Here is a 25,488-nt window from a genome sequence, read left to right on the forward strand (position 1 = left end):
AAAGAAGAACGAGTAGAGAAAGAGGAGAAGAACACAAAATTGCATGGCATCGTAGCTTTATTTTTGACATGTCTTCTTTAATTGTGCGATTTAGGTGGATGTGAGAAAGCGAGGTGAATAAAACTGTTGATCCCGTTTTGAAATAAAAAGTTGGTTTGTAACAATTGATTATGTTAATTAATATCTTTTTTTTTTTCTATCTACGTATCTCTATATTAGACATTCGTTATCATCATCTTGATTGAATTTGTCATAAATCATATAGACAGCATATTTGATTTCGTATTGTATTAGATTATATGTGTTCCTTGCAATAAAAACCAAGTTTGTAATCAGACGTAATGTTAACAGGGCCAAATAAGCATTGACATTATTCAATTAAAGCCTTGTATTATCGTGAATGTTTAGCAGCCATGTATCCTCTGTGATTCCAATAAAGTATGAGGCTTGGGCATAAAGCACCTACATGCCAAGCACCATTGCCCATTGCACAAGCCAAGGACAGCCTGCAGTCAGATGTTGTTTTTATCCGCGGCTTTTCTCGAATTATTTGGTGTTGGCTTTTTGTTATTACAAATAAGCAAATACATGACACACTGAACTTACTAATAACTCGTCAAATATAAACATTTCAGCGATATCATATATTGCTAAATTCCCTTCATAACTCAAAAAAAAAGTTAAACATGTCTATCACTCTATGAGATTGTTATGTAATGCTTATTTATTTATGTAATATGTAGTTTTAATGCGCAAATTGGCCCTGCCAAATGCACTGGTATAAGGGGGACGGGTTATTTACACATATGGGCAGCACACATGCTTAATCTGCCAGCTTTGTTTGAAACAAATGAAAATGAATTGCCTGCTTTTTGATGTCATTCTTGATTCTGGTGAGCTCGAATCCCACAGGATGCTCTTGATTGAGATCATATGTCAAATCAATAGAGTCAATGCCGTCTGACGCTTGCTCGCTTGTATTGATGGCAGATATGAGTGTTACTTTGAGCTGAGTGGATGACACAAGTTCCACTTGAGAGGTATTAGTATCCATCCAAGAGAGGTATTTTCAAGACTTACAGTGAACTAGCATCGGCGCTTGAGGTTTTGGTTGAGCAATCTTTTCTGCTGGCATCATGCCTTGAGCTTCCTTGAACTCCTTCAGCCGTTTCTGTTTATCTTCACTGTACCTTGTCCATTCACCTGGAGTTTTGACGATTCTGAATGTCATGTAAAGCGTCAATGAACCCGTGTCCTTTTCGTCCATCCTCATGATATTCCTGTGCGTATATATTAGTTTTGTTTTTATATCGCCTCTATTGCAACGTACTGCTCAAACTTTTTTCCCCACAGAGCCATAAAATCTTTTCCCCACTTGGCCTCTTTCTGCATACGCATCGCAGCTACCTTGGATGGACCTTCAGTCAGCCTTCTCTTCTTTTGCATGAGATCGATCGACTTTAATCTTGTCATTTCTGGCTTGTTAATTTCCATCTGCTCGAAATCATCGACGTACGGGTTCTTCTTGAGACGTTCGGTGTCTTTTGGTTTATCATCGAACTCGAAATTGATTGTACTCGTTTCATCAATGTAAGGGTTTCTTCTCTTCGGCTTCGTCTTTTCAGTTGCCATGCTTCTCTTTGCCTTGTTTTCCTCGTCCCTCAAACTAGTATCTTTGGGCTTGTCATCAAACTTGAAATCGATCGCATTCGCTTCATCGATGTAGGGATTCCTACGCTGAGGTTTTGTCTTTTGCTCCTCCTTCAATCCAATGTCTGTGTCAAGGCATGATTTCTTGATTTTATGTCTAGAATCCACGCTGCTCTCTGTTATTTCCTCGTCTAGATCAATGACATTATATGTCGTACATTCACCGAGTTGTTTGAATTTTTTCAGTCGCTTGGTATTTTTTGCTTCATCGTTCTGATCGTTGGCAGGCCTTTTATTTATACTATTGCTACTTTTGTTGCCCCTGCTGTTGCTATTACTTTCCATGTGAATAAAATCGTCATCATTATCTGCTTTCTCTTTTGATATCATGAAATCGTCATCCGAGCCGTCTTCAAGTTTGAAGATATCCCAGTTCTTTTGCTTTGTCCTTGACGGTGGTACTGGAGGAGGTGAAGGTGGAGGTGTTTTAGGCGGCTGTCAGATATCAAGCAAGCCTTTGGTGAGCTTTCTTACTAAAGGAATACAACAATATGAATACATACCCTCTTTAGTCTGCTCACTAGCTTTTCAACCCAATTGTGCAAACAGTTTTCATTCTTTAGATCCCAATCCTCTGCTGGCAGTAAAACACTCTGCTCCTCAACATCAAACACTTCATTGATGATGACAGGTTTATCAAATATGATATCAGGAGGCGAATAGTAATTGGATGAATCAAACACTACTAGGCCTAAGGATGCGCTGTTAGAGTGATAGTATCATTGTCAATTTTTATTCGACTTACAGCGTATGTCTTTTGTCTTACGGCCCATTTCAATCCTGAAGCGATCGCGTACATAAGGTTCCTCTGTTCCGTAGTTGTAATGAGAGGTCAATTCCTTGGTGACATTGACATGCGGTAGTGCCTTCAGTCTGTTGATTGCACTCACAAGGTATTTGTTGACATCTTGATCGACATGAACCGTCGACATGTGTGTGTGTGTGTATGATTTATTTAAAGACAAAGGATGAGGGGACTGGAAGAGAAAGAGAGGTGGGAGTACAGACTACATGCTTTTTGATCGTGACACTGTTTCAAATAGTGTACTTTGCTCATAGATTGGATTCAAGCACCATGACGGTAAACATGCCCACAAATAGAAACAACACACAGAAAGAGGCCCATGTAATAACACCTCTACTAGCAGGAAAATTGCCGTGCTGCAATGCCCATTGCGCATGAAAATACCTAACGTTACCAAAATAAAGAAACAAAATGCTGGCCATCACAAAGATCAAGCCCAATGCTCTGCCTAGTCTTTTGTGATTTGCCGAGGACACATGATACACCTGTATAATGCCAATCCCCAGCGTAATCAGTGATAGGGATGTTCTAAACCAAGCAAGGTAGGTTCTTTCATTTGCTATATACGACCTACATTTGAGTATGTGTGCCAAATGTGTATATGCTGCTATGCAGTACATACCTAAATGATCTCTGGCTGTATTTCCCTTGTTCTCCAATACAATGGCAAATGAGTATTTAGAGTATAAATCGTCCAAGTACTCAAGCAAGGTCGAGATATAATTGTGGCCCCCCTTGTCTTTATCCTCTTCTTCGACTACTGTTCTATTATCATTCTCAAATGATACATGCTTCTTGTGATCAATCTCGCATGATTGGCTGATGTCATAAATGGTGTTTGTGTCTCTACAATAGTACGATGTAGCATCGCTCAATGATCTATGATGAATGTTGTAGTTGTGACGAGCTGCAATACGAATCATTTGCACAAAATGTAATATGAAAGAGAAAGAGCAAGGTACTGAGTATTCTTCTCCCTTTTTTTTTTGTCTCTTATCTAGCATACAATGATGATGATAATCCCCTTTCTTATGCATCTCCCCTTTTTTTCTAATTTCTGCCTCTTTTGCTTGCAAAAAAAGTGTGAATCCTTGAATGATCGCTTGATCCTTTTGCCGTGGATGGTATTGATGTGAGAAAAAAAAAAAAAAAGGGTTTTGCATGAATTTTTTCCTTGCTCAAAATGCCTCTTTGGATTTATTTTTTCTCATTTGTTTTCTTTTTCTTTTCCTATACCTATAGCAAACCAAAATGACAGAATCCAACCACTTTCATCCTGATATTGAACAAAACACAATGTATGAAGAGAGATTAAAGCAAAAGAACATTCGATCCATGCCAGTAGGAAACGAGCGATTAGCTGCTCTTCGAGATTTAGGCGTTACTTTTGATGAAGGACATCATAAAACAACCAAAATTGCAACACCTTCTGGCACTCCAAAGTTACCCACATTTGTAGATGCTAGTCAGATTGAGGTAAGTACCAAGGAGAGGGTGGTCTACGAGAGCAACACATCTTGACATGTTATATACTATACACAGTATTTACTTGAGCAAAAGAAAGCCTCACATCCAAGTCCTTTTTCCGCTTCAATGACTACCAATCGAGAAGAATTTGGTGGCATGATGTTCCGTGAATGGCGTTGATAATGTCATGTACTACAACTACGATTGGCCTTGTTTGTATTTCCCCACCCCACCTTAATTATATCTATTCCTCTTCTTTTTATCCCTCTTCCTCTGTTATGCGCTCTGTAAATATAAACATGTTGATGTAATTTCCTTGTCATTGTTGTTGTGTCGATGCTTTATAATGTGGTACAGTGTGGGGGGATCATATGCTAATTATTTGAAACGAGCATGTCAAGGTCAAAACGTGATTGACAGCATGGTAATTAGTTGGGGCAGGGTCATTGCTACTGTGAGAACAATAATGATGCCATGGATTTCTTCATTGAATTTATTTGTTTTCTACTGATAAAAACGACAAACAAACAACCTGGGCCCCCGTTTTTTTTTATCAAATAGTCGAGGCAAGACATGGCCTTATTAGCATCTCGGTTATCCTGACATATTTTACTTTACTGGCTCTTTTCTAGTAGGTATATTGCCGTATCATGGCAAAGTTAGCCATATTCAACATCTAGTTTCTCCTGCTGTGGGCCATTTCCAAGTGCCAAACTCACGCCAATCAAGTTGCCTAGCCTCCTACGTTACTCTCTGATCATTTTTCTCAAAAAATTTTGGAGCTATAAAATTCTTTCAATTTCCATGAGGTACCCCTCATGATTTTCATCGAAATTTTTACGACAAGAGTTGCATTATCAACCATTCGTACACAACAACAGCACTGAAGATGGTATCGACCTGAGACCATTTGCCGCATCACTTCGCTTCCAACAACTATCGATCCTTCAGCTCTCAAACAAAAACGTTCGTTTCATCATGCAGTCATTGGACACATTAGACGTTGGCCGCCACTTCAACAACAACATCTCCAAAAAGCAATGGACAGCCTTCTATAAAAACGACATGCACTACTCGGCTCGTAATCTGTGGTACCGGATGCTCCATCAGCAATCCCCTAATAAGCTCGCCCTCTTCCAAAGACACTTGCCCAATTTAGAGTCTGATCACTGCGATCTATGCAACGAAGTAGAAGATGCCAAACATCTTCTAATTAGCTGTGCTCACAAGATCGATGTATGGAACTCCACCTTCAATGAGTTCCTCAGCTATCCCAAAAATGCTGACCCTCGCCTCGTCTACAACAACATTATGCTCCTCAAACTAGAACGCTATCTCATATACAGCTACGATATGCAGTTCACTATATATGACTTCTTCGCCACTATTATGCGTATGATTTGGAGAAATCACTTCCAACAGCTCTACAATTATATACCTTTTGATCCCTCTGTAGTATGCCGCCAAATCCGCGCCGAATTGATAAGATTGTCAAATCTTAGGAAACTCTAAATAGCTTATATATGGCACGTCACTTTGTTTACATACACTTGTCCATCCCTTGATGCGTTTAATTTATTTCTAATAAATCAAATATCATCCAAAAAAAAAAAAAAAAAAAAAAATTTTTCATCGAAATTTATACGATCGCATTTTTCACCTTGAAAATAAAGGCTTTTACTATGGTATATATCAAATCAAAATGTTTCTCTCGATCCAAAGCAACTTCTGAAACCATTTTTATGAGGTCTTTATATGCAAAATTTTGACATTTTGGCCAAAAACCTTAATTTATATTCTATTAAATGGCTCGATAAGATCAGTCAAAACGCTTGTTACAGTTAGCATCATTGTAAACGCCTTGAAAAGTACTTCAAGAATGCATTAGGAAGCTTTTTTTTTGTAGTTAATATTTTATTTTATTCAAATATTTTTGAGGGACACATCGCGGAGTGGTGGACCTCGAACAACGAACTGACTCTCTAATAAACGATTATGAGTTGGTCGGAAGCAGTTTGTCAATAAGACAAACTGTCCTGGAAGGAAAGCGCTCAATTGAGGCAGCGGAGAGGGGTGAAGGATTTTGGCTGCCGTGAAGCCAGTAAAGATTCCACATCTGCCAGAAAATGGTAGAAATGACGGCAATATACTTGGATCGATCTTTGATAAAGTGAGGGAGATGCAAATAACGCACTGTGCCATAGATGATTTCAGATGTCAGAGGAAAGTTGGAGTAGTACTGAGACAGGACGGTTTGCCATAGTTGCCATTTGACAGGACAGTCGACAATAAAATGCCTCAATGTATCAATGCCTTGGGCACAAAAGGGACAGATGGGGGTTTCCACAGAGCCAATGGTGCGCAGATAGGTCTTATGTGGGATGCATCGCGACAGTGCCCGATAAAGAACCGTTCTGGCAGCAGGGTGGGCAGGGGAGGACCACAGTGCTTTGACCATGACATTGGTAAACCGATGTTCTGATGGGACCAGCTGTTGTTGCTGTTGGCGATATGTGCTGGGGTGGTACAGCTTCCACTTATCGGTGATGCCCAGAGTACCAAAGAAGTCAAAGTTTGTCCAGTCCAAGCTGGAGTGGGAGGGGAGGTGCAGGATGTGGGGCCAGACACCAGGAACCAGATGAACTGTTTTGAGTACTAGGATTTCTTGGTACAGGGAGGCACAAAGATGCCGGTAGACAGGATATTCAGACGCAACACGGAGACGTAACCGTTGTTGATGGCTATCGAAGAGCAGGAACTTGTTGGCGGGGAACTTGGGGTGACGTTTGAGCCAGTGATCATCGTTAAGCCCAGTGAGGAGTTTGTGCAGAGGCAATCGCATGATGGTCTGGAGTGGAATGACCTCAACCTGGCGAAGGTCAGGGAACTCGAAGTAATCTTACGATGCGAAGATGGAATGCCAAATGGAAAGATCCTTATGTAGCAGAGAGGACTTGCGGCATTCAGCATCGAGGAAAGCCATGTAGGGGAAGTCTGAGGACCCTGGGAGCAGTGACAGATGTGAAACCAAGAAAGGTAGCAGGAAAGACGGATACTTCTGCGGTTCGACGAGATAATTGAGCCAGCGTTTTTGGAGTATAAGCTGTTGGAGAGAAGGGTCGAGAACGGCAAGACCACCCCTAGATTTAGGCAGGAAGATGAGATCCTTGCGTATTAACGGCCGCTTCTTTTTCCAGACAAACTGGTAGACACACGATTTGACCTTCTCTAAGAACCTTTTGGTCGGCCTGAGCATTCGAAGGCTGTACCATATTTTGGATAGAATCAGACTGTTGACAATGGTAACGCGACCCATGATAGACAATTGGCGTTGAGTGTAGATGGCACATTGAGTTTGAACAGAGTTGAGCAGCATTTCTTCCGTTTGGGCCCGTTGCGCTTGGTTGTATGCAAAATACAGACCCAAGTACCGAAAAGCCGCAGTGGAGCCTTGGTGGTGGTAGGTGTGAACGTTGATTTCTTCGAAGGCCCTCACCCATGCCAGCGACCGACGACCAGACAGCGAAAAGGCCTCCGATTTGTCTTCGTTGAACTTGGCATTGGACACGGCGGCATAGTTGGCCATATGTTGCTGGAGACGATACAGATCTAATTCATCGCGAAGGAGGACACAGACATCATCCGCGTACGCAAGGCATTTGATCGCCGGCGACACACGAGGAGCCACCTCGGCAGATGTACCATTACTCACACGGAAGCCATGGAAGTAGGGATCCTGCAATATGGAAAAAAGGAATGGTTCAAGGGCCACATCAAAGAGCAGCGGTGACAGGGGATCACCCTGACGGATACCCCGTTCCTGTTTGACAGCGGGATTGAAGTACCCATTGATGTTGATGTACATATCATTGCCAAAGAACAAGAGTCTGACGCAGGACACGAAACTGGCTGGGAACCCAAGCCGGAGAAGAACAGCACACAGATAGTCAGCATTCACTCGATCGTAGGCTTTCTCTTGGTCCAACAGGATACCAGCACCAGTGTGGTTGAAGGCGCGAGCCTCTTCCAGGACCATCGATAAAGCCATGCCATTGTCACAGATGAAGCGTTGTTGAAGGAACCCAGATTGAAACGGATTGATAATACGACCAAGGATAGGAGCCATGCGGTGGGCAAGAAGTCTGGTAAAGACTTTGCCATCACATCCTAAAAGACAGATTGGGCGCCAATTTTTAAGGAGTGCAAGCAATCCTTTCTTTGGTAAAAGACGAATACGCAGATCATGCCAGGAGGAAGGAAAGATACCATTGAGAGCATCATTGTATACCTGCAATACAAGTTTTTCCAAACGGGCCATACTGAATAAAAGCGACAGAAAAGGATATGCCAGGCCATCACTACCAGGAGCGGTTGCCTTCATTGAGCGATTCGCTTGTTGCAGTAGCTCATCCATTGTAATATTATCTGTCAAGGATTGCTGTTCATCGGCGGTCAAAACTTTCTCAAAGGTTATTGAGTTTAAGTAGGCTTCAATGTGTTCAGGCGCCACAGGGTCAGCTTTGTATAAGTCTGCATAGTATTGCCATGCGAACGATTTCATGTCTTCAATTTGGCCTGAGATCCAGGGCCGCCATCCAGGAGAGCTGTTACCAGCCTGAGCAGCACCATCATGCGTGTCAGCAATGCATTAGGAAGCGTAGGGTGATCATCACAGTTTATATAGTCGAATATTATAAAATAGATTAAAGAGGTCGAAGAAAGGCAAAATCCGTCCAATCTTGAATAGAAAAAAATAAACTGATTTTCAATCGATTTTAGCGGGCGGCATTGCTGCTGGCTGACCTAAATGCCTTTCTGTTGATGGCAGTGATAATTGCGATGTTGATTAAATGGAGACCATGGAGTTGAAAGGACAATTGATTAGCTCAAATACTCTTTTTTGAATGAGTTTTACCTCATGAAGGCGTCTTTTGCAATGACAATATCACAAAAAGGTCGTTGTAGATCTTACACAAGCCCTGTATTTACTTACGACTCGCTTTATGTCGCCATCTTATTTAGAGCATCAGAAAATGGCGATCGTGATGTGCAAATGCTGCATAAAATTTGAATTGGCTAGTTTCAAATTATATACGCAAAACTAACAAGTGTATATGATAAGCTACTGCATGGTATATTTGGCGTCCCATTCAGCCTGTAGAAGCTTTTGGCTGGGGTCCATGCTATGAGTACTTGCTGTTAAATCATAACACACTTGTAATGCAAGAGAAGCATGCTAGTTGTTGCTTTAGATTTCCTGATTGGCACTATTCAGTTGAATCTGCTATTTGCCTACCATAAATTTGCATATACCTGATGCTGATTTAGATTGATAATGTTGGGCATTCGACTGATTTACATCGTAGGATGAAATAAGAAAAGTACTTGAATCAAATACCACAGAATACCTGAGTCTATTCAAGCTCTCGAGTGCTAATACATCCAATCCGAATTATTGATTTCCATAGCAGTAAACTTATACCCTTTGCATCTCATATCGACATTTATAATTTCCTGGGCAAGTACAAGATTTTATTGATATAAAATAAGCAATGTTTAATGTGTACTCATATCAGGCACACGCATTTAATGTGTATTGTATAGTTTTTCATTTTATTTATTGTAAAAAATAATGGTCTCTCTTGGTTGCTTTTACAAAAAGCTTACAGGTTGAACCACGAGAAGGTGGAGACCAATCTCAACCCAAAAATTGAAAGTAGGCATGGGGGAAGGGAAACACATGACAACACAGAAGACTTATTACAGAAGACTTATTACAGAAGACTTACTACAGAAGACTTATTACAGAAGACTTACTACAGAAAACTTATTACAGAAGACTTACTACAGAAGACTCATTCCAGAAGACTTACTAGAGAAACCCTCACACCAAAGACACGAAACTCTCAAAAGACAAAGTACCAAAGACTTGAAAACCTCAGAGTGTGCCCTTAAAAAATCCCCCATGCGAAAGAATACGACCAAATAAATATAAATATCTATATACTAGGACCAGAGAGAGCCAGAGAGAGCCAGAGAGAACCAGAGAGAACCAAAAGTATCCAAAGAGAACCAAAAGTATCCAAAGAGAACCAGAGAGAACCAGAGAGAACCAGAGAGAACCAAAAGTATCCAAAGAGAACCAAAAGTATCCAAAGAAAGCCATCAAGTAGAATAGAACCAGTCTTGAAATACCATAAGCCTTGTATTGTGAACCACCCTGATTCAGAGCATGTTACCATCCGTTATGTGCAGACAAGACAAATATACTTACATGATCACCAGTCTTCTAGTAGCGTCTATTGTTTTTGAGAGAAAAAAAAAAAAAAAGATGAAGAAAAAGATAAAGAAAGGACGTGAGATAAAGAGAGAAATCTTCTACCTTTTATACCTTGATTACAGTAGCAACAATTTAAGGAGACACGCAAAAAACACTTCAAACGCAATTCTGAACGCTACTGGCATCCAGAGACAATGCAACTAATACCATTGGAATCGCCTTCAACTGCCCTACAATATGATATGCATTATTACTACTGTATACACACAAGATATGATATAAACTCATATGGTTTATTTCGTTTATTGATTAAACACAGTCAGCTTGTTTACATTTACATCTTGTATTCGGTTGATAACGGAAAGTGAACAATTTGATTCGCTTTGGATTTGAAAAGTTCGAGCAAAATGTAAACAATAACGGGTTCTTTATCAGTATAGTTTTGCAGTGATTGCAGTATATAAATTACATGTATTCACTATTTTATATGTACAAGCAGAGCTGTCAAAGTTCTGGTGCTACTGTCACCAACAGGATATGCTCTTACTTCTTTGAAAAGAATGTAGGCAAGTTGCACGGAAAACAAACAAACAAAAAGTCATCGTTCAATTAGAGTGAGCATATTGGTAGTAGTGCAAGCAAACCCATTTGAAGCTATATTTTACAATGTGTATCCAAGTAAAAGGCAATCTTGATCCGCTGCTTTTGGGCCTGTAGAACACTTGGGTGACATGACGCCGCCTCAAAATACAGTATTTGCATGATTTTTAAAAAAGTGTGTATGTATAAACCAGTTGTCTGTCTTCGTTAGTGCTCAGTAGAAACCTCACATGTATTTCATAATTAGTATTGCCATCTATTTGCTAAAAATTCCTAGTAACAGGAGATGTGATGGCCCTTACACTTTAATAAAATGGACATTTGGCATTAGGTTCCCAAGCGTATATGGTATTATAGCATTGCCTTAGTGGCTGCTATAGTATAGCCTAGTAGTGGTATCTCAATGTACAGTACATCAAACCTCAAGTGCCATTTGCAATTTTGAATAGCAAGAAAGTTTGCGTTTCATATTAGGCCATTTATTTGAATATGTAATAAACAATGATTAATCCGAGTGTCAGAAACAAAATGTGCTTCAGAATCAGGCAAAAGTAGAGAGAATAAGCTACTATAATACTTTTTTTCAAATTGCAATCCTCTTTATATTAGCTTCAAGATCGTAGATTACATTGATATCAGAAGCACTCAAAATCAATTGAATTCTCGCTTAACGTCTATTCCAGATTGGACAGATTTTGATCCAAAAACGACTTGATTCATCTATTTTGCAGAATTGGACTATATTAGATGCGATGATCATCTTATACTTTCTAATGCATTTCTGGAGTGCTTTTCAAGGCGCATCGAATGATGGTGCTTATGGCAGATGTTTATAATAAACGCATCGAGCAATATCAAAAAATATGAAATGAGGTTTCTAGCAAAAATGTCAAAAACTTACATATAAAAGATACACAAACGACGTTTCAAGGGTTGCTTTGGATCGATAGCAACATTTTGATGTAATACATACCATAGTAAAAGTCATCATCTTCAAGGTAAAAAAAAAAAAATGCGATTGTTTGATTTTCGATGAAAACCATGAGGGATACCTCATGCTTTTTGGTCCCCAAAAAGTTGAGCAAGGGTGGCAGGAAGTTAGTGCTAGATGAAAGCAATGGTTTGATACTATTCTGACGGCCTAAAACGGCCTTTAACACAAGAAATCACGGCTCAAATGCATCTAAAATACGCTGTGTTTTGCGCACAATCGAGTAATAAAGGGTAATGCGTGTATCAGATCGTTGAAGGCCACTTCCATCCAAAGTAAAATGGAGTCAAGCGAGCCATGTAATCATTGTCTGACATATCAATATGCTCGCCGTCTCCATCCGTCCATGGTAACCAGGATTTTGTTGAAATGAAATATATGACAACGAAATATACAAAGATACAGCCATTTAGCCAGGTCATCCTTGGCTGTAGCATCATTCAGCGTACCAGAACAAGCCCAGCCAACATAGACGCAAAGACTCATGTTTGACATGAGGCAAAACTACAGCGTGCATAGTCCCCAACACCTACATATGCGAGCTTAGGCTTTGATGTACTTATATCTGCATGGCAAGATAAGCTGCCTCCTTCGGATCCAAAGAGCTTATCAAAAGCAACTCTCTTTTGGACATTGATAATGCCAGGAATGTAGACAAAACCGTGTTTCTCATTTGTAAGCACTAGCTCTATTTAAGAAATTCTGCGAGTACCAATACTTAAAATTGTCTAATATACTCATTCGAATCAAGCATGTGTGCTTGTCGATTTGGCTCTCGTGATTATAGTATAGCTCTAAAAAGGCAGAATGTTTGCCAACTGCACATGATTTCAACCCAAAAGATGGGTTACTAAAGGGATAGTGTGAAACTAATACACTTTGATAGGCTTTTTCATGATGATGAAAGAGGACATGGCATTATATAAGAGTGAAACAGTGGGCGGTATCTATGCTGCTGCATTTCACGTATGTCTGGCGAGAAGGTACCAGACAAAGCTAGGTGAGCTGATAGCTCAATATATATCATTCGACATTTAATAACTAGCCAGCTTAATCGCCAATAGTCAGTATAGTATACATTGGTAAGTCTAAACAGAGCATACTGATTTGCATAAATCCAACCTAATTGATATCGGGAATGCTTGTCATTGGGCTATAACTTGATATCTTCACCTCACCTCAAATGATATTTGTAAATTGTCATGATTGACTATATATAGATGGTTTTTCATACAGCAAAAATATGATCTACAACACATTTATAGACATATAAACCGCATTCATTAATAGAAATACTGCCTGGCAAACAGGAGGCATCCATTAGTGATCGACATGCAAACGCTTAAAAACACAGTTGTGCAAGGAAAAATATAGTAAAATAGAAGAGTATTCCATATACTGTACACATTCATGTAGTATCAAGCAGAATGAAACTCAATGTTTGAACATGAATCAAACCCCCATTATTATACAGCCATCTGTGCCCCCCCCCCACGGCACACCAGTACAGTATACACTGTTTTGGCATAAAGATCTCATGTCTTTCTGATTAGATCAGCTCAACAGCTGGTTTCAATTAACGAGATACAATATAGAAAGCATAACCACCACATACACAAGCCAAATGATATCATATATGTACGGGTAATAATTTAATCGTGAATCCTTAGGTGCTTCACTATAATTTAGGCAAATTCTTCGTTCGGGGTCGTAGGTAGAGAACAGAAAGTGTGCAATATGGAATAACCTAATTGATCCTCAGAATGATAATGAAACTGTTGTACCATATATTGGCTTTTAAAATAGAATTCGAACATAATGGTGAAATTCTTTCAAGAACGGGGGTTCACCTGAATTTGATATAACTCTGGTTACTTTTCTTCTTCTTGCTCTCTTACACCTTTCTTTCTTGTAAATAGCATTTTCCCTAAATGCAAGTGTGGCAATCAGTATCTAAACTGGACGGCAACATGGATGCAACAACACCAACATCGGCTTCTATCATCCACAATCGAAGAAGTTCACTCGCCATCTCAGCCTTATTGAACGATGTCTCTATTGAACCAATGCAGCACCCGTTAGCACCCAATACAGCCACGCAATTACCATGGCACCATGGTGTTAAATGCAGGCTGCCAAACAGTCTCCCCATGCCACCCCCCTCCCCCATGGACTACTCTCCCATTTCAAGTGGATCATCATCGCCCAGCGGCTCATTGGATAGCTTCAGTAGACAGCCATCTATCACAGAGCCTCCAGATCTCTGGAGTCATTCCAGGACTGGTATGCACCAAACAAACAATGGCATCATTGTCTCCTCATTAGCGAAAGCTAAAAGAAAGCGCATTTTGCCTCATCAATACAAGAGACTGATGGAAATATTTGAGAAAACCGATACCCCAAGCTCAGAAATCAGAAGTCAATTAGCTAATGAACTAGACATGACGAAACGAGAAGTTCAGGTAAATTACTTTACGATGATTGAGATTTGAGACAACATATATTAATACATTTTAAAGGTTTGGTTTCAAAACAGACGTGCTAAAATAAGCAGAAGCAGAGTAAATTCATTATCTACAACATCGCAGCAAGAGCATCACCAGCATCAACAAACAGTTCGACATCACAGCTTGACCCTGTCGTCTACAAACGCATCTACTCATAGTGCGTCACCGCGCAGACGTGCCTCTGAATACTCACATCCATACTCAAAACACATTGCACCGAAAAAATCAATGTCGACTGAACCTAATTATAATCATATTAACTCTAACACTAATCCTAATCATAATGATAACAGCACTAATCCACCAGAACAGCATGCTTCGACCTTGGTTCTCGAAGCACCATACCATCCCCCTCAGTCGCCCACCATCACATCAGCCATTGATATATTAGCTTCAGCTGCTGAAATGATGCGGTCGTAACTATTATATGAAATAAACGACAAGTATTTTACGCTCCATAACTCTTGTTCTTGTTGGTAATCGGAACGGGTATCTAAATTTAAGGTTCTTGTGTATAACACATACACATGGCGATGTTTGTGTAATACAGAATATCAAATGGCATAGCATCATTTCATATAAAGCAAAGGAATATTCCACGGATGGGTATAATTGCAGATATCCACAGTAATACTTGATGGATCATCGCAAAAGTTATTAAACTCACCCGCAAGTGACATGAATGCAAGTTAGGCTGAAACATGGATGCTACTATCTATTGTTTAACAAACACGCTGATCTTTGATGTTGCATGCTGTTCATGATAATGACCACCACCAAAAGGTATTTTTACATGGAAGCAGTTTCAGTTTTTTTTTTTGAATTAACGAATTGAATATGGAGTAAAATTGAAAGATCGTATTCTTGATCAGGGCATATTGTAAAAAAGGGGTGAGACACATCTGTTTTGGAGGGAAATCACCAGGAAAAATAGCTCACATCCCTAGCCTAATTGACATTTAGACACATGATATTCTGGGACATTTGGAGCATGTCTTATAGCAGTAAATCTGAAATTCAGCCAATCATAGCTACATTTGCATTGTAGTACAGTTGTCTCCAGAGAATGGCTCTCTCTGGACAGCAAATGCTTGCAATGCCTCCACTGTTGATAGCCTTAATATTGACCACAAAAGAACTGCTTAGTATACAATCTCTTTTGAGCGAGGTACCATGCAATTTGTACCGAACGAGGGATGAAATGAGTATGAAACATGAAACCTACTTTTGATTAGCCATCCAATGAATTATTTTTAAAGTTTTTATTACTTTTCGAACATCATCAGTTTTTTTTTTTTTTTTTTTTTTTTTTTTTTTTTTTTTTTTTTTTTTTTTTTTTGTTCAGGGAATACAGGTCTGAAACCTGAGGTAAATATATACACACTCTAGTCTATGATATGCTCTAGTCTTGATCTTTAATGGTATTGAATCTTCTAAATCGACAGGTATCGACATCATTCCGTCTCACTTCTTGGAGCCAAGTTCTGCATATGGTACGCCATGATGGCACCTAGCCATGTCAAATCGGTTAAAAGGAGTGTTTAGCTGAAATATACCAATTAATCAAAAGCACGTTAGGGCTATTTTGCGGAGAGAAAGGAGGAAGCAGGTACCCAAGTCTTCATCGATCTAGAAGACCCTAAACTGACAGAATCTGCATGTCTCCACTTCAACTCAAATTAGGGGTAGATGGTGATCAGTCGCACAAAATGCCGGTAAATTGACACATATAATAGAAGAGAGACTGACTTTATTCATAGTAGCATGGTACTGTACTCGATGACAATAATAGTAATTCTTAAAAATAACATAACGTAACAGACAGACTCATTTAGATGGTGTTATTGTCGGCACTGACGTTGTGCTTGGCAATATCGTCCTTTGAATGGATTTTAGCGGGTGGGTGGGATGAGCTGCTGCTGTTGTTGCTATTAGGCCATGGTTGCTCTTGGCCTGCTCGAGGGCCACTTGAGTAGAACAACTTTGGCTGATAGGCGATATCCTCACTCAACACTTGGGAATTCTGAAATTTCTTAATCAATGCCTGTTTACCTTGAATATTTGCATAGGATAAATCACATTTCTTGTCAGATTTGAATAGCTTCCTAGAGAAGAAGAGAAAAGATGTATTAGTCTGTTTGTCTATGCTTACAACTTTTATATACTCAATTCTAGTATTGGAAAAACACTTTGCCATTTCTTTCCTACACGATCGTGTGCAAACTCAATAACATCCCTATGATGAAAAGGTAAGTACTCTATCCTTAAGAACCCCCCCCCCCCCTTGGGCAGCAACTTACTTGGGATCAATGAAATTGATAAAAGCATATCCGACATTGCATTTGTTTTGAAAGTCAATACGCAAGTACAAAAAGTCGTATTTTCTTTCATGTGTCGTATTGACGTAATCAATCAACATTTGCTACACGATAAAAAGCCTGTTGTGAGCACTCTTTAAACCTAAATCATCTTGATATGCACGTACCTGAGTGTATTTGTTGGGAATGTTTCTAATCATAAAAGTAGTGCGTGTATCCTGTCCTGATCCAATTCTATCGAGATCTACAGAATTACTGGTAGCTTTTTTAGTGCTTGGTGGAGGTCGTTTTCTACGTGAGTTGTTACGAGATGAAGGTGTTGGCACTTTCTTCTCTAATTTTTTCTGTTGAGCAACTTTCTCAACAGAACGAGTAGATGAAGGCGATGGTATGGGGTTGGAGAGAGATGAATCAGGCGTGGTGCTGGTATTTGTAAAAAGAGGAGTGCTTTGAACAGCAGCTGCGTAGCTTACATTTTCATCTTGCTTACCAAGACAAGTGCCACATGCTGTATTGCTGGATGAAGAAGGTGAAGTCTCAATAACAGCAGCGGTGATCTTTGGATGAGCAGTGTCTTTATGTTGTAATGCCACAGGAGATGGTGGTAGGCTGGACACAGGATGGTACTGGGGTGCCGAATAAGGGTCCACAGCAAAATAAGACTCACCTTCAGCCACAGGGCTTGGTAAGGGGGTGGCGACCATGATCTTTTGTGCAGCAGTTAGCGGCGGTGGAGGAGGAGCGGCAGCATGGCTTATGGGCTTGTTGAAGTCAATGCTCAACGCGGGAGGACAAACCTTACCACAGGCAGTGATGCCTTGATAGGCACATGCTATTTCGTCATCGTATGTAGCACTGTAAACCATGATCTGTGCACCCTATTCGTGTTGTACATACAAATGTCAGTGACACGAACAAAAACATACTGACATGCGGATCTGCATCCCTTGGCTAACTTACCTCGATGAATGAGCAGTTCAAATTGGCCCTCAATGCCTCACCATGTCGTTCATCGTGGTATTCCAAATTGAGGAGAATACAAGAACGAGAGATGCGAGCTTCAGAGATGGAATAAATGGAGCCAAAGCGTAAAATATGCTTCTATGTGTATGCGTAAACATTTAGCATGTCTGTGTGATCTGCCAAATATTTGCATTGTACTATTGCTTACCATGTAATCGTAATCAAGTAAGTCTACACTACTATTAATGCTGCTAAAAACCACAAACATCTTCTCAGCGCTGTTAGAGTCAGTGCTGTTGTTGATGAAGGCAGGCTTGACGAAATAGACCTTGTAATAGGCACTCAACTTGTGCTTCAAGTCGTCGTAGCTGTGTTTGGCGTCCAAGATGTTGAAAAAAGAAATCACAGTTGCATTGTTAGTGCCTACATTGCAATGAACGGCCTTGACATCACCGTGGACCTTGTTTGTAGGTAGGGATTGATTAGCTCACTTGCACGCAGTAAAGAAAAAAAAAAAAAAAAAAAAAAAGTTCGTAGAAACTTACTCTTTCCAGTTCATGCTTCAAGTGCATCGTCTTACTATAAGCAATCTTGTTCTTTGGCTCAAAAGCAATGTGTCTGTAGGCGCGATCTAGTATTTTGAAGTGGAGAATTGTTAAAGCCAGTAACAGTGGAATATGATTGTAATAGATCAAGTTTCAAATGAAATGATCGTGTACCTGAAGTGTGATCCTGAAGACTAAGCGACTTTTCAAAAAGACTTGGTAATTGCCATGGTTTACAGATAACATTACTGTTATTGTCGTAGTTTGCGGGAGGCAGTGGAAGCTTTGAATAGTGTAAGAAGGACATTCTTTAGTTTGAATTCAAGCAAATGAATCGCAAATCAAACGAGAATAAAGTTGAAGAATTAGGAATGTAGATTTGGATGAAACAACAAGAGGAAAACTGCGGTTAGCACAGCTATACTCTTTTGACCAAATGGATTTGCTTAAGAAAGAGAAAGAGAAGAAGGAGAGAAGAAAGAACAACAAAAAATCAGTGTCAATTATACTGAAAAACGCCTTGTTGTTTTCGGGTGATGTCTACATTTATTCACGTGCCAATTGGTTGACTTTTATGCTGATTATGCGCGTCTTTGATCTTGTTGCTGTTGTAACCAAAGGTCGAATGATGATATACTGCCTCCTCCTGTTCTTGCGGACGATGAGAAAAAATTGCTTCTGCCTATGGTTTGCAAGGAGGATGGGTGTTCCGCAGCAGCAGCGGTAGGATAGTGGAATGGCTGTTTGTTCCATGATGATGATTCCGAGATCATGGCCATATCTGCGAGAGGCAATCTCCTTGTAAAGACTTCGTTCGCTGCGCTGGTGGTCGAGTTCCAGGGCGTGGCATTGCTGCTGACGGGTGATTCGAATGAACTGCTTGTGGTTCCAGCCTCATAGCCGCTGGATCCACCTGCTGACGCTAATTGGCTCTTTTGGACAGTGTCTATGACCTTCATGTGGATGGCGTACAAATCTTTGACCAAAAAGTACATTTTATCAGACATGGCCCAGTACACTTTCATGCCCTATATAGATGGATAAACAAACAAACAATTAATTAACGATAAAAGATTCTCTCTGTCTCGTACCTCGAAAAACTTGTAGTACTCTTGCAGCGCTGTATCGCATCTCTTGCACTCTTCGGGATCCACACTAAAGCTGTTATTGACCATCACCGTGGCTGTTGTATAAGCAAAATAGATGGTGGAAGGCGGTATAATGTCAAAATGAGACAGCAGGTCCTTGAGCATGATGGTGACATTGTCAGCCGCAGCCAGACACTTTTCTTTACTTTGATGGACTTTATCCTGCATGGCCTGTGTCACTTGGCCCAATTTCGGCATATCCGCTAAAATCAGTGAAGGTCGATTGAGCAATACGATCAAAGTGTTGTGCAGCATGTGGGCCAGCACAAACTGTCCAGAATGAAATGTGTGCACTTGACGGAAATAGTCGAGATTAGCGGGCGAGTTCTTGAGTTGGTGAGGTAAGCGTGTCTCCCAGCTGTCCAGGGCGCGATTCAGCTCATCAAATTCAACATTGTTCTCCAAGCAGATCAGGTCCTTGAACCGTCTGTTGACAAAGCGTGCTATTCTACCCAGTAACACGTACAGCTCGTTGGTGCGTGATTCCAGCCCCACTTGACTAAACAGATGCGCGTCGCTTTTTAGTGTTGAGAGAGGAATTGGTGTCATTTGCACGCCAGTAACAATGCCCATGGGGTCACGGTGCACATTGTAGCGTACCAATTTAGTGCCATCCAAATTCTGCTGGTAGAATTCACCAGTGGATTCTAGGTTCAGCGAGCTGTTGTAAATGGGTAGCAGCACATCACTGTCCAAATAATCCATCATCTGCGGCTTGCCTGTCATGGAACTGCTCAGCTTGTCCTGTAGAAATGTATCCCAATAGAGCTTGCGCCTGTTTTCATACCAGAACCACCTTTCCACCGGCAGGATGCAGCCTGGACTCTCTTCGAACATCAGCTCCTTCTCCAAATTCATTTCAAACGCCATACGGATCGCCATGCCAGAATACATCCAACATCGCATACTACGCGCACATCCAAACTCATGCAAATTCAGTATCAATAGACCTTGGACATGCTCCATGGACGGTGCTTCTATCACTTGATTCAGCATGGATCTTGCTATCTCTGCAAACTTTTCTCCCGCCATCCACAGTGGCTGCTGCGCTATATCAGGCCGCTTTGAGAATCTACAAGATACGTTGGTTATCCAGCATGGCAAATGCTGCAAGTTTGATTCGTTTTTTTTTTTTACCTTGCTGCTACGGATAAGATGGCATACAATAGAAATGTGTTGCATGTTTTGTTGAGTATGTTTGCCTTGAATCCCTTGACATCAGCGATAGGTGATAATGTCTCAAAATGCATGAAATAGATGTCCACCAAGTGTTGAACGACATCCATTGCTGGCCATTCACACTTGGCATCAGGCGTTGGTTTCGGCAATGCCAATGCAGGTTGAGTAAGTGTGGTGGTATTGGTGGTATAGGTAGACTGTAATGATGGCGACTCTGCTGTTGTGCGTGCGGATGAGGCGGGACGTGGCAATGCTGACTTGTTTATCGGCTCCTCTACCATGGGTAAGGATGAAGGTGAAGCTTCTAGGACAGAGCTGCCTGTTGTAATCAGCTCTTCCATCTTTCGTAATCTCTGTTCGAGTAAATCAATGTGTCCTTGTCTGGGTCCTCTCTTCTTGACGACGTCAGTGTATGTACATTCTTGATGAAAACGTTCGCATTTGCCACATGTAGGCTTGACTCCATCACACTTGATCTTGTAATAGTTGGCACCTTGTTAAATCTATACGTCCCATTCGCAAAAAAAAAAAAAAAAAAAAAAAAAAAGACCTGCGTACAACGAACCTTTTTGCGTCGACACACATTGCAAGCCAATGCTAATCTTTTGCGTTTAACGGATCCTTCTTGCTGTTGTTGATATTCGGGTGAATCTGACATGTAAGAGAGAGAGAGGAATTTACCGAATAAAAAAAGAAGGGCATATCCCAATGTGCACACTATAAACTACGTCTCTATTGTGTGTGTATTAGTAAGGCGCGCGCACGCAACAATGTACACACACCAGAGGGAGATTAAACTATTGTGGTGCATTTTCCATTTGGTCAAACAAATCAGTTATTTAATTGCTTTACTCCTTTTATATTTCTTTATTTCTTTTTTTCTCGAAGAAAGCAACTGGAAACTGTATGCTAGTGATAGTAGCGTTGAATCAGTACTAGTTCCTGTATCATACATCACTTACATTCTCCATTTTCTGAACCTTTTTTTCTCCTCCCTTCCTCATCTCGAGTCTCGTCTCTATAACAACAGCAGTTACTATAGCAGCAGCACAAGCAAAGCATGTCCAACGCACTCTTGCTACGTCTCTTTACATCCGAATTCTTCAACTCGTGGATTGCAGTGTCGTACCTGTTTAGATACTCTGATAATGTAGGCATCCAGCACTATCTCTGCAATGAATTAAAGGGCTTTCCGATATCAGAAATTGAGTTCTTTTTACCGCAATTAATGTAAGTCATTTCAAATCAAGTCTTTCATATAGAGTACTCACCTGTATTGGATAGCCATCTCTTAATTACAAGACCTTCGGAATCAGTGGCGCTGGAATGTTTCCTGATTGAAATGTGTGAAAAGTCAACCCACATTGCACTCATGGTAATGTGTATTTGAAGAGAGGGAGGGAGTATCGCAACAGGCTCTAATTTGATTTAGTCTCTATGGTATCTACAAGCTTACCTCGCTGATCTGTCAACGCATCCTGCTAGTCCATCGTTCAACCTATGCAAGCGTCTATTGAACAGATCTCAAGCCATTGTGTTCTCTGAAGACAGCGACGATGACGACGATGATGAAGAGGCTGATCCCTCCAGATACAACACTGAAAAAGTGCATGAACATGCCTTACCGGCTCTTGTAGGCATGGGTGCCATGTTGCTCGGTATAGGACAACCTCTTATGACTAAACCAGCAGGTAGAATTGCAATTGCTCAGGGGCGCAGAAACAGGACATTCAGTACTACATCTTCCTCCAACACGACTGCATTGACACGAAGAAACACTACCGAGGACTCCTCCTCTTCTGCCACGTCTTCCTTATCTGCTACTGCTGCCAATAGCAAAGATCAACTCAAAGTGCCACTGCCATCATCAACGCATTCCAGCTACATCTCCACCTCGCAACCAGATCTTCCACTGCCCCACCACAGCAAAAAGAAGTTCAACCCATTCACAAGCTCTCCATCGTTGGAAGATCTGCACCGTGGCAAGGCATTTTCTGTGGGCCGGTACATCAAGAACGCACACCATAAATTAAACCGAAAAATGATGATGAGCGAGGAGAGGAAATCCACATCTTCATCCACCTCTTTGTCGGTATTCGATCCCGCCCTGACTGCACTCGGACAATCTTCAGTGCCAACCAATACAGCACCCTTATCGCCCGCTTTGTCGCAATGCTCGGCGGACATGGATATGGTAGTTACTTTGGACGAACAAGATTCGGATCAGGAACAGCAGAAACAACAACAAAAGGAGGAGCAACGAAAGCAAAAGCGCAAAAGCCGTCAATCCCTGTTACGTAGCAACTACTTTAGATCAGAGATGCAGTTTGTATTGGCTCTGGTGGACATTGCGACTCGATTAGTGATGGTGCCCAAGGAAGCCCGTATGAGTGCACTGCATGCTGAACTGACGCTACTGAACCACAACCTACCAGCAGAGATTTGTCTGCCATTATGGTGCCCTGCTACAGCGGAAAAGCCTCACCATCATCGCGTCGTTCGTATCAGTCCATCCGACGCCGTTGTACTCAACTCTGCTGAACGTGCTCCCTACTTGCTGATGATTGAAGTCTTGGATGATGAGATGAACTTTGAAAACGACGATTACAATTCTGCACTGTATCGCGCAGCGCGACGTAAGCATGCCAATCGCCAATCCATCATGAGTACATCCTCCTCCACAACGACGACGAGCAGTGTTTCCATGGCAACCCAGAACGAAGACGATAAAAGATCCATCACATCGACCACTGCACCTGTCAAAGTGACAGTACTCAATACAAATGACAGTAGTAGCCGACGCAACTCTAGATCAGCTGATGACTATGCTGAGCGTATGCGTACAGCAGCTGTCATGCTGGCCCAGTTACAACCACCCAACGCAACTGCACCTTACAAGCAGAATACAGAGCAGATCAGGCAACGTATTATCAAGGAAATGATTGCTTTGGAGGAGCAACGTATGCAAAAGATGAAGACGGAAGGTGTCAGCAGTGGTGTCGGCGGAGGAGGCGGTGAAGGTGCTGGTGGAGACATGTTGGAAGATGAACAACGTATTGCTTGGGTAGTCAACAAGGAGGATCCAAGTGCTGCTGTGCTATCAGAGGATTGGGAGACAAAGAAGGCTCGTTTGCGTCAAGCCTCGCCCTACGGCCATTTGCCAAATTGGAGACTCATGTCCGTCATTGTAAAGCAAGGTGCTGATCTTCGCCAAGAGCAATTTGCCATCCAGTTGATTAGAGAAATGCAACGTATTTGGGAGGACACCAGTGTGGATGTGTGGGTAAAATAGTAAGTAGCCAGGCGGATTAGGAAAAAAGGTTAATGTGTATGTACTAATGAAAGCCGCGCCTAGTTTCCGAGTGTTGGTTACATCAGATTCGTCTGGATTGATTGAAACACTCAGAAACACAATCTCGATCCATTCGATCAAGAAAGATGCCTATACAAGAGGATGGAATGAACAGGGAGCAGTGTTTACTTTGTACGATTATTTTGAAAAGGTAAGATAAGTGGGTTTGAATAACGCATACGGACAAAATGGCTTACAATACAACATAGCTTTGGGGTCCTCCTGATTCAGATGATTTTATAAAGGCGCAGGACGCTTTCATGCGTAGTTTGGCAGGCTACTCTGTTGCTTGTTACGTGTTGCAGATCAAAGATAGACACAATGGCAATCTACTGATTGATGAAGCTGGTCATTTGATTCACATTGATTTTGGTTTTATGCTCTCCAATTCACCTGGTTCTGTCGGCTTTGAAATGGCACCCTTCAAACTACCACAAGAATACATTGACATCTTGGGCGGTGTACATGGAGAAAAGTTTGCTGAATACAAGGCCTTAATGAAGGCAGCGTTTTTGGCCGTACGCAAACACAGTGAAAACATTTTGTTGTTGACTGAAATGATGAGCAAGGATTCCAAGTTGCCTTGCTTCCAGAATGGTGATATGACTGTGCCTCAGTTACGGGACCGATTCCAGTTGCAATTAACAGAGCCTCAGGCAGAAGAGTTTGTGGACAAGTTGATTATGAGTAGCTGCTGTAACGTGTTTACACGACTGTATGATACGTTCCAGTACTATTCTCAAGTAAGTGCATAGCTGGCCTCTATGAATGACTTGCGTATTCACTAGAATTTGATACGTTTATAGGGAATTTTGTAGATTTTTTTGCTGCTTGTTATACGTTTGTTTAATTTATTACTGCAATACCCTTTCTCTTTTCAATAATATAATCATCCTTCCATTCCTCGCTATAAGTTATGTTTAATAGACATATACTAGACTTCCATTCAACATTCAATTGCCTTGTAAGAAAGAGCCACATTTGTTATGCATAATTGAAAAATGTCAATTGTGGGCTTTCTATCTATATAGCTTTTATACAATATCAGTAGGCAAAAAAAAAAAGCTTTTATTTACTACGGTCTAATAATGGATTGATTCACCGTGGTTTTATGCACCGATGTGTTGCTAACACTGAAAAGCCGTCTTTATTACTCTATCAATAGACTCCCAAAAATTGGTTATAACATAAATATATTTGTAAATTTTATTACTGAAAACCATCTTCATTTTATAGCATTGATCTTTATCATTCCGCTCAGTACATTCAAGCTCTCCGCCAATCAAATCGCTCTAAATCGCTTGAAAACTCCGCTGACCTAAAAAAAAATTTGCGAGGGTTTCCCCCTGTTTTGATGTGAGGCAAAATTTTAAGCGCCGCTATAATAGCAGTATAGCCGCTGCTATCATCAAACTTCCCCCAAGTACTAGAGCATGCCTTACTTACACCACCTAGCTTTAGATTCTGGCGTTGAGACTCTCAATCATCACTAAAGTAAGTAGCGATAACCAAGTGGAGGCAGCCTATCTACCTCCTAGCCTCGGATAAAGTCTTGTTGAGCTTCAGGGATAGGCACATCCACCACAACGAAAAAAAAGGTATGCTTCAAAGAAACATGATAAT

The 25,488-nt window shown here is 41.0% G+C and overlaps 10 protein-coding genes across 10 annotated transcripts; 4 read left to right on the forward strand and 6 right to left on the reverse strand.

The window, feature by feature from the left end:
* Nucleotides 1-823: 823 nt before the first annotated feature.
* On the reverse strand, nt 824-2,642 carry PRN1_1 (RNA pol II transcription cofactor; the record flags this gene model as incomplete). The annotated part of the gene is made up of 5 exons (XM_064824965.1): nt 824-1,032; nt 1,081-1,280; nt 1,331-2,145; nt 2,214-2,401; nt 2,456-2,642. The coding sequence occupies 5 exons, from the start codon at nt 2,640-2,642 to the stop codon at nt 824-826; spliced, it is 1,599 nt and encodes a 532-aa protein (XP_064680342.1).
* A 121-nt stretch (nt 2,643-2,763) lies between these two features.
* Nucleotides 2,764-3,438, reverse strand: ATC70_005681 (uncharacterized protein; the record flags this gene model as incomplete). The annotated part of the gene is made up of 2 exons (XM_064824966.1): nt 2,764-3,074; nt 3,138-3,438. The coding sequence occupies 2 exons, from the start codon at nt 3,436-3,438 to the stop codon at nt 2,764-2,766; spliced, it is 612 nt and encodes a 203-aa protein (XP_064680343.1).
* Nucleotides 3,439-3,766: 328 nt separating this feature from the next.
* Nucleotides 3,767-4,162, forward strand: CDC3_2 (Cell division control protein 3; the record flags this gene model as incomplete). The annotated part of the gene is made up of 2 exons (XM_064824967.1): nt 3,767-3,991; nt 4,058-4,162. The coding sequence occupies 2 exons, from the start codon at nt 3,767-3,769 to the stop codon at nt 4,160-4,162; spliced, it is 330 nt and encodes a 109-aa protein (XP_064680344.1).
* Nucleotides 4,163-4,960: 798 nt separating this feature from the next.
* On the forward strand, nt 4,961-5,494 carry TIM21_1 (mitochondrial import inner membrane translocase subunit tim21; the record flags this gene model as incomplete). Its single annotated transcript, XM_064824968.1, has 1 exon — nt 4,961-5,494. The coding sequence occupies one exon, from the start codon at nt 4,961-4,963 to the stop codon at nt 5,492-5,494; it is 534 nt and encodes a 177-aa protein (XP_064680345.1).
* A 481-nt stretch (nt 5,495-5,975) lies between these two features.
* Nucleotides 5,976-6,824, reverse strand: TIM21_2 (mitochondrial import inner membrane translocase subunit tim21; the record flags this gene model as incomplete). The annotated part of the gene is made up of 1 exon (XM_064824969.1): nt 5,976-6,824. One exon carries the CDS (start codon nt 6,822-6,824, stop codon nt 5,976-5,978), a length of 849 nt encoding a protein of 282 aa, XP_064680346.1.
* Nucleotides 6,825-6,881: 57 nt separating this feature from the next.
* Nucleotides 6,882-8,543, reverse strand: CHS7_2 (Chitin synthase, class 7; the record flags this gene model as incomplete). Its single annotated transcript, XM_064824970.1, has 1 exon — nt 6,882-8,543. One exon carries the CDS (start codon nt 8,541-8,543, stop codon nt 6,882-6,884), a length of 1,662 nt encoding a protein of 553 aa, XP_064680347.1.
* Nucleotides 8,544-13,784: 5,241 nt separating this feature from the next.
* On the forward strand, nt 13,785-14,780 carry CHS7_3 (Chitin synthase, class 7; the record flags this gene model as incomplete). Its single annotated transcript, XM_064824971.1, has 2 exons — nt 13,785-14,315; nt 14,373-14,780. 2 exons carry the CDS (start codon nt 13,785-13,787, stop codon nt 14,778-14,780), a joined length of 939 nt encoding a protein of 312 aa, XP_064680348.1.
* A 1,411-nt stretch (nt 14,781-16,191) lies between these two features.
* GPA1_2 (guanine nucleotide-binding protein subunit alpha) lies at nt 16,192-18,493 on the reverse strand (the record flags this gene model as incomplete). The annotated part of the gene is made up of 7 exons (XM_064824972.1): nt 16,192-16,465; nt 16,661-16,782; nt 16,846-17,556; nt 17,639-17,779; nt 17,850-18,101; nt 18,187-18,272; nt 18,361-18,493. 7 exons carry the CDS (start codon nt 18,491-18,493, stop codon nt 16,192-16,194), a joined length of 1,719 nt encoding a protein of 572 aa, XP_064680349.1.
* A 274-nt stretch (nt 18,494-18,767) lies between these two features.
* On the reverse strand, nt 18,768-21,171 carry ATC70_005688 (uncharacterized protein; the record flags this gene model as incomplete). The annotated part of the gene is made up of 4 exons (XM_064824973.1): nt 18,768-19,214; nt 19,278-20,406; nt 20,472-20,989; nt 21,079-21,171. The coding sequence occupies 4 exons, from the start codon at nt 21,169-21,171 to the stop codon at nt 18,768-18,770; spliced, it is 2,187 nt and encodes a 728-aa protein (XP_064680350.1).
* A 402-nt stretch (nt 21,172-21,573) lies between these two features.
* Nucleotides 21,574-24,683, forward strand: ATC70_005689 (uncharacterized protein; the record flags this gene model as incomplete). Its single annotated transcript, XM_064824974.1, has 6 exons — nt 21,574-21,743; nt 21,798-21,888; nt 21,946-23,804; nt 23,869-24,016; nt 24,075-24,608; nt 24,672-24,683. 6 exons carry the CDS (start codon nt 21,574-21,576, stop codon nt 24,681-24,683), a joined length of 2,814 nt encoding a protein of 937 aa, XP_064680351.1.
* Between the last annotated feature and the right edge of the window lie 805 nt (nt 24,684-25,488).

The sequence above is a fragment of the Mucor velutinosus genome, assembly GCF_035048745.1.
Source record: "Mucor velutinosus strain NIH1002 chromosome Unknown tig00001544, whole genome shotgun sequence".
In the NCBI taxonomy this organism is placed as follows: domain Eukaryota; kingdom Fungi; phylum Mucoromycota; class Mucoromycetes; order Mucorales; family Mucoraceae; genus Mucor; species Mucor velutinosus.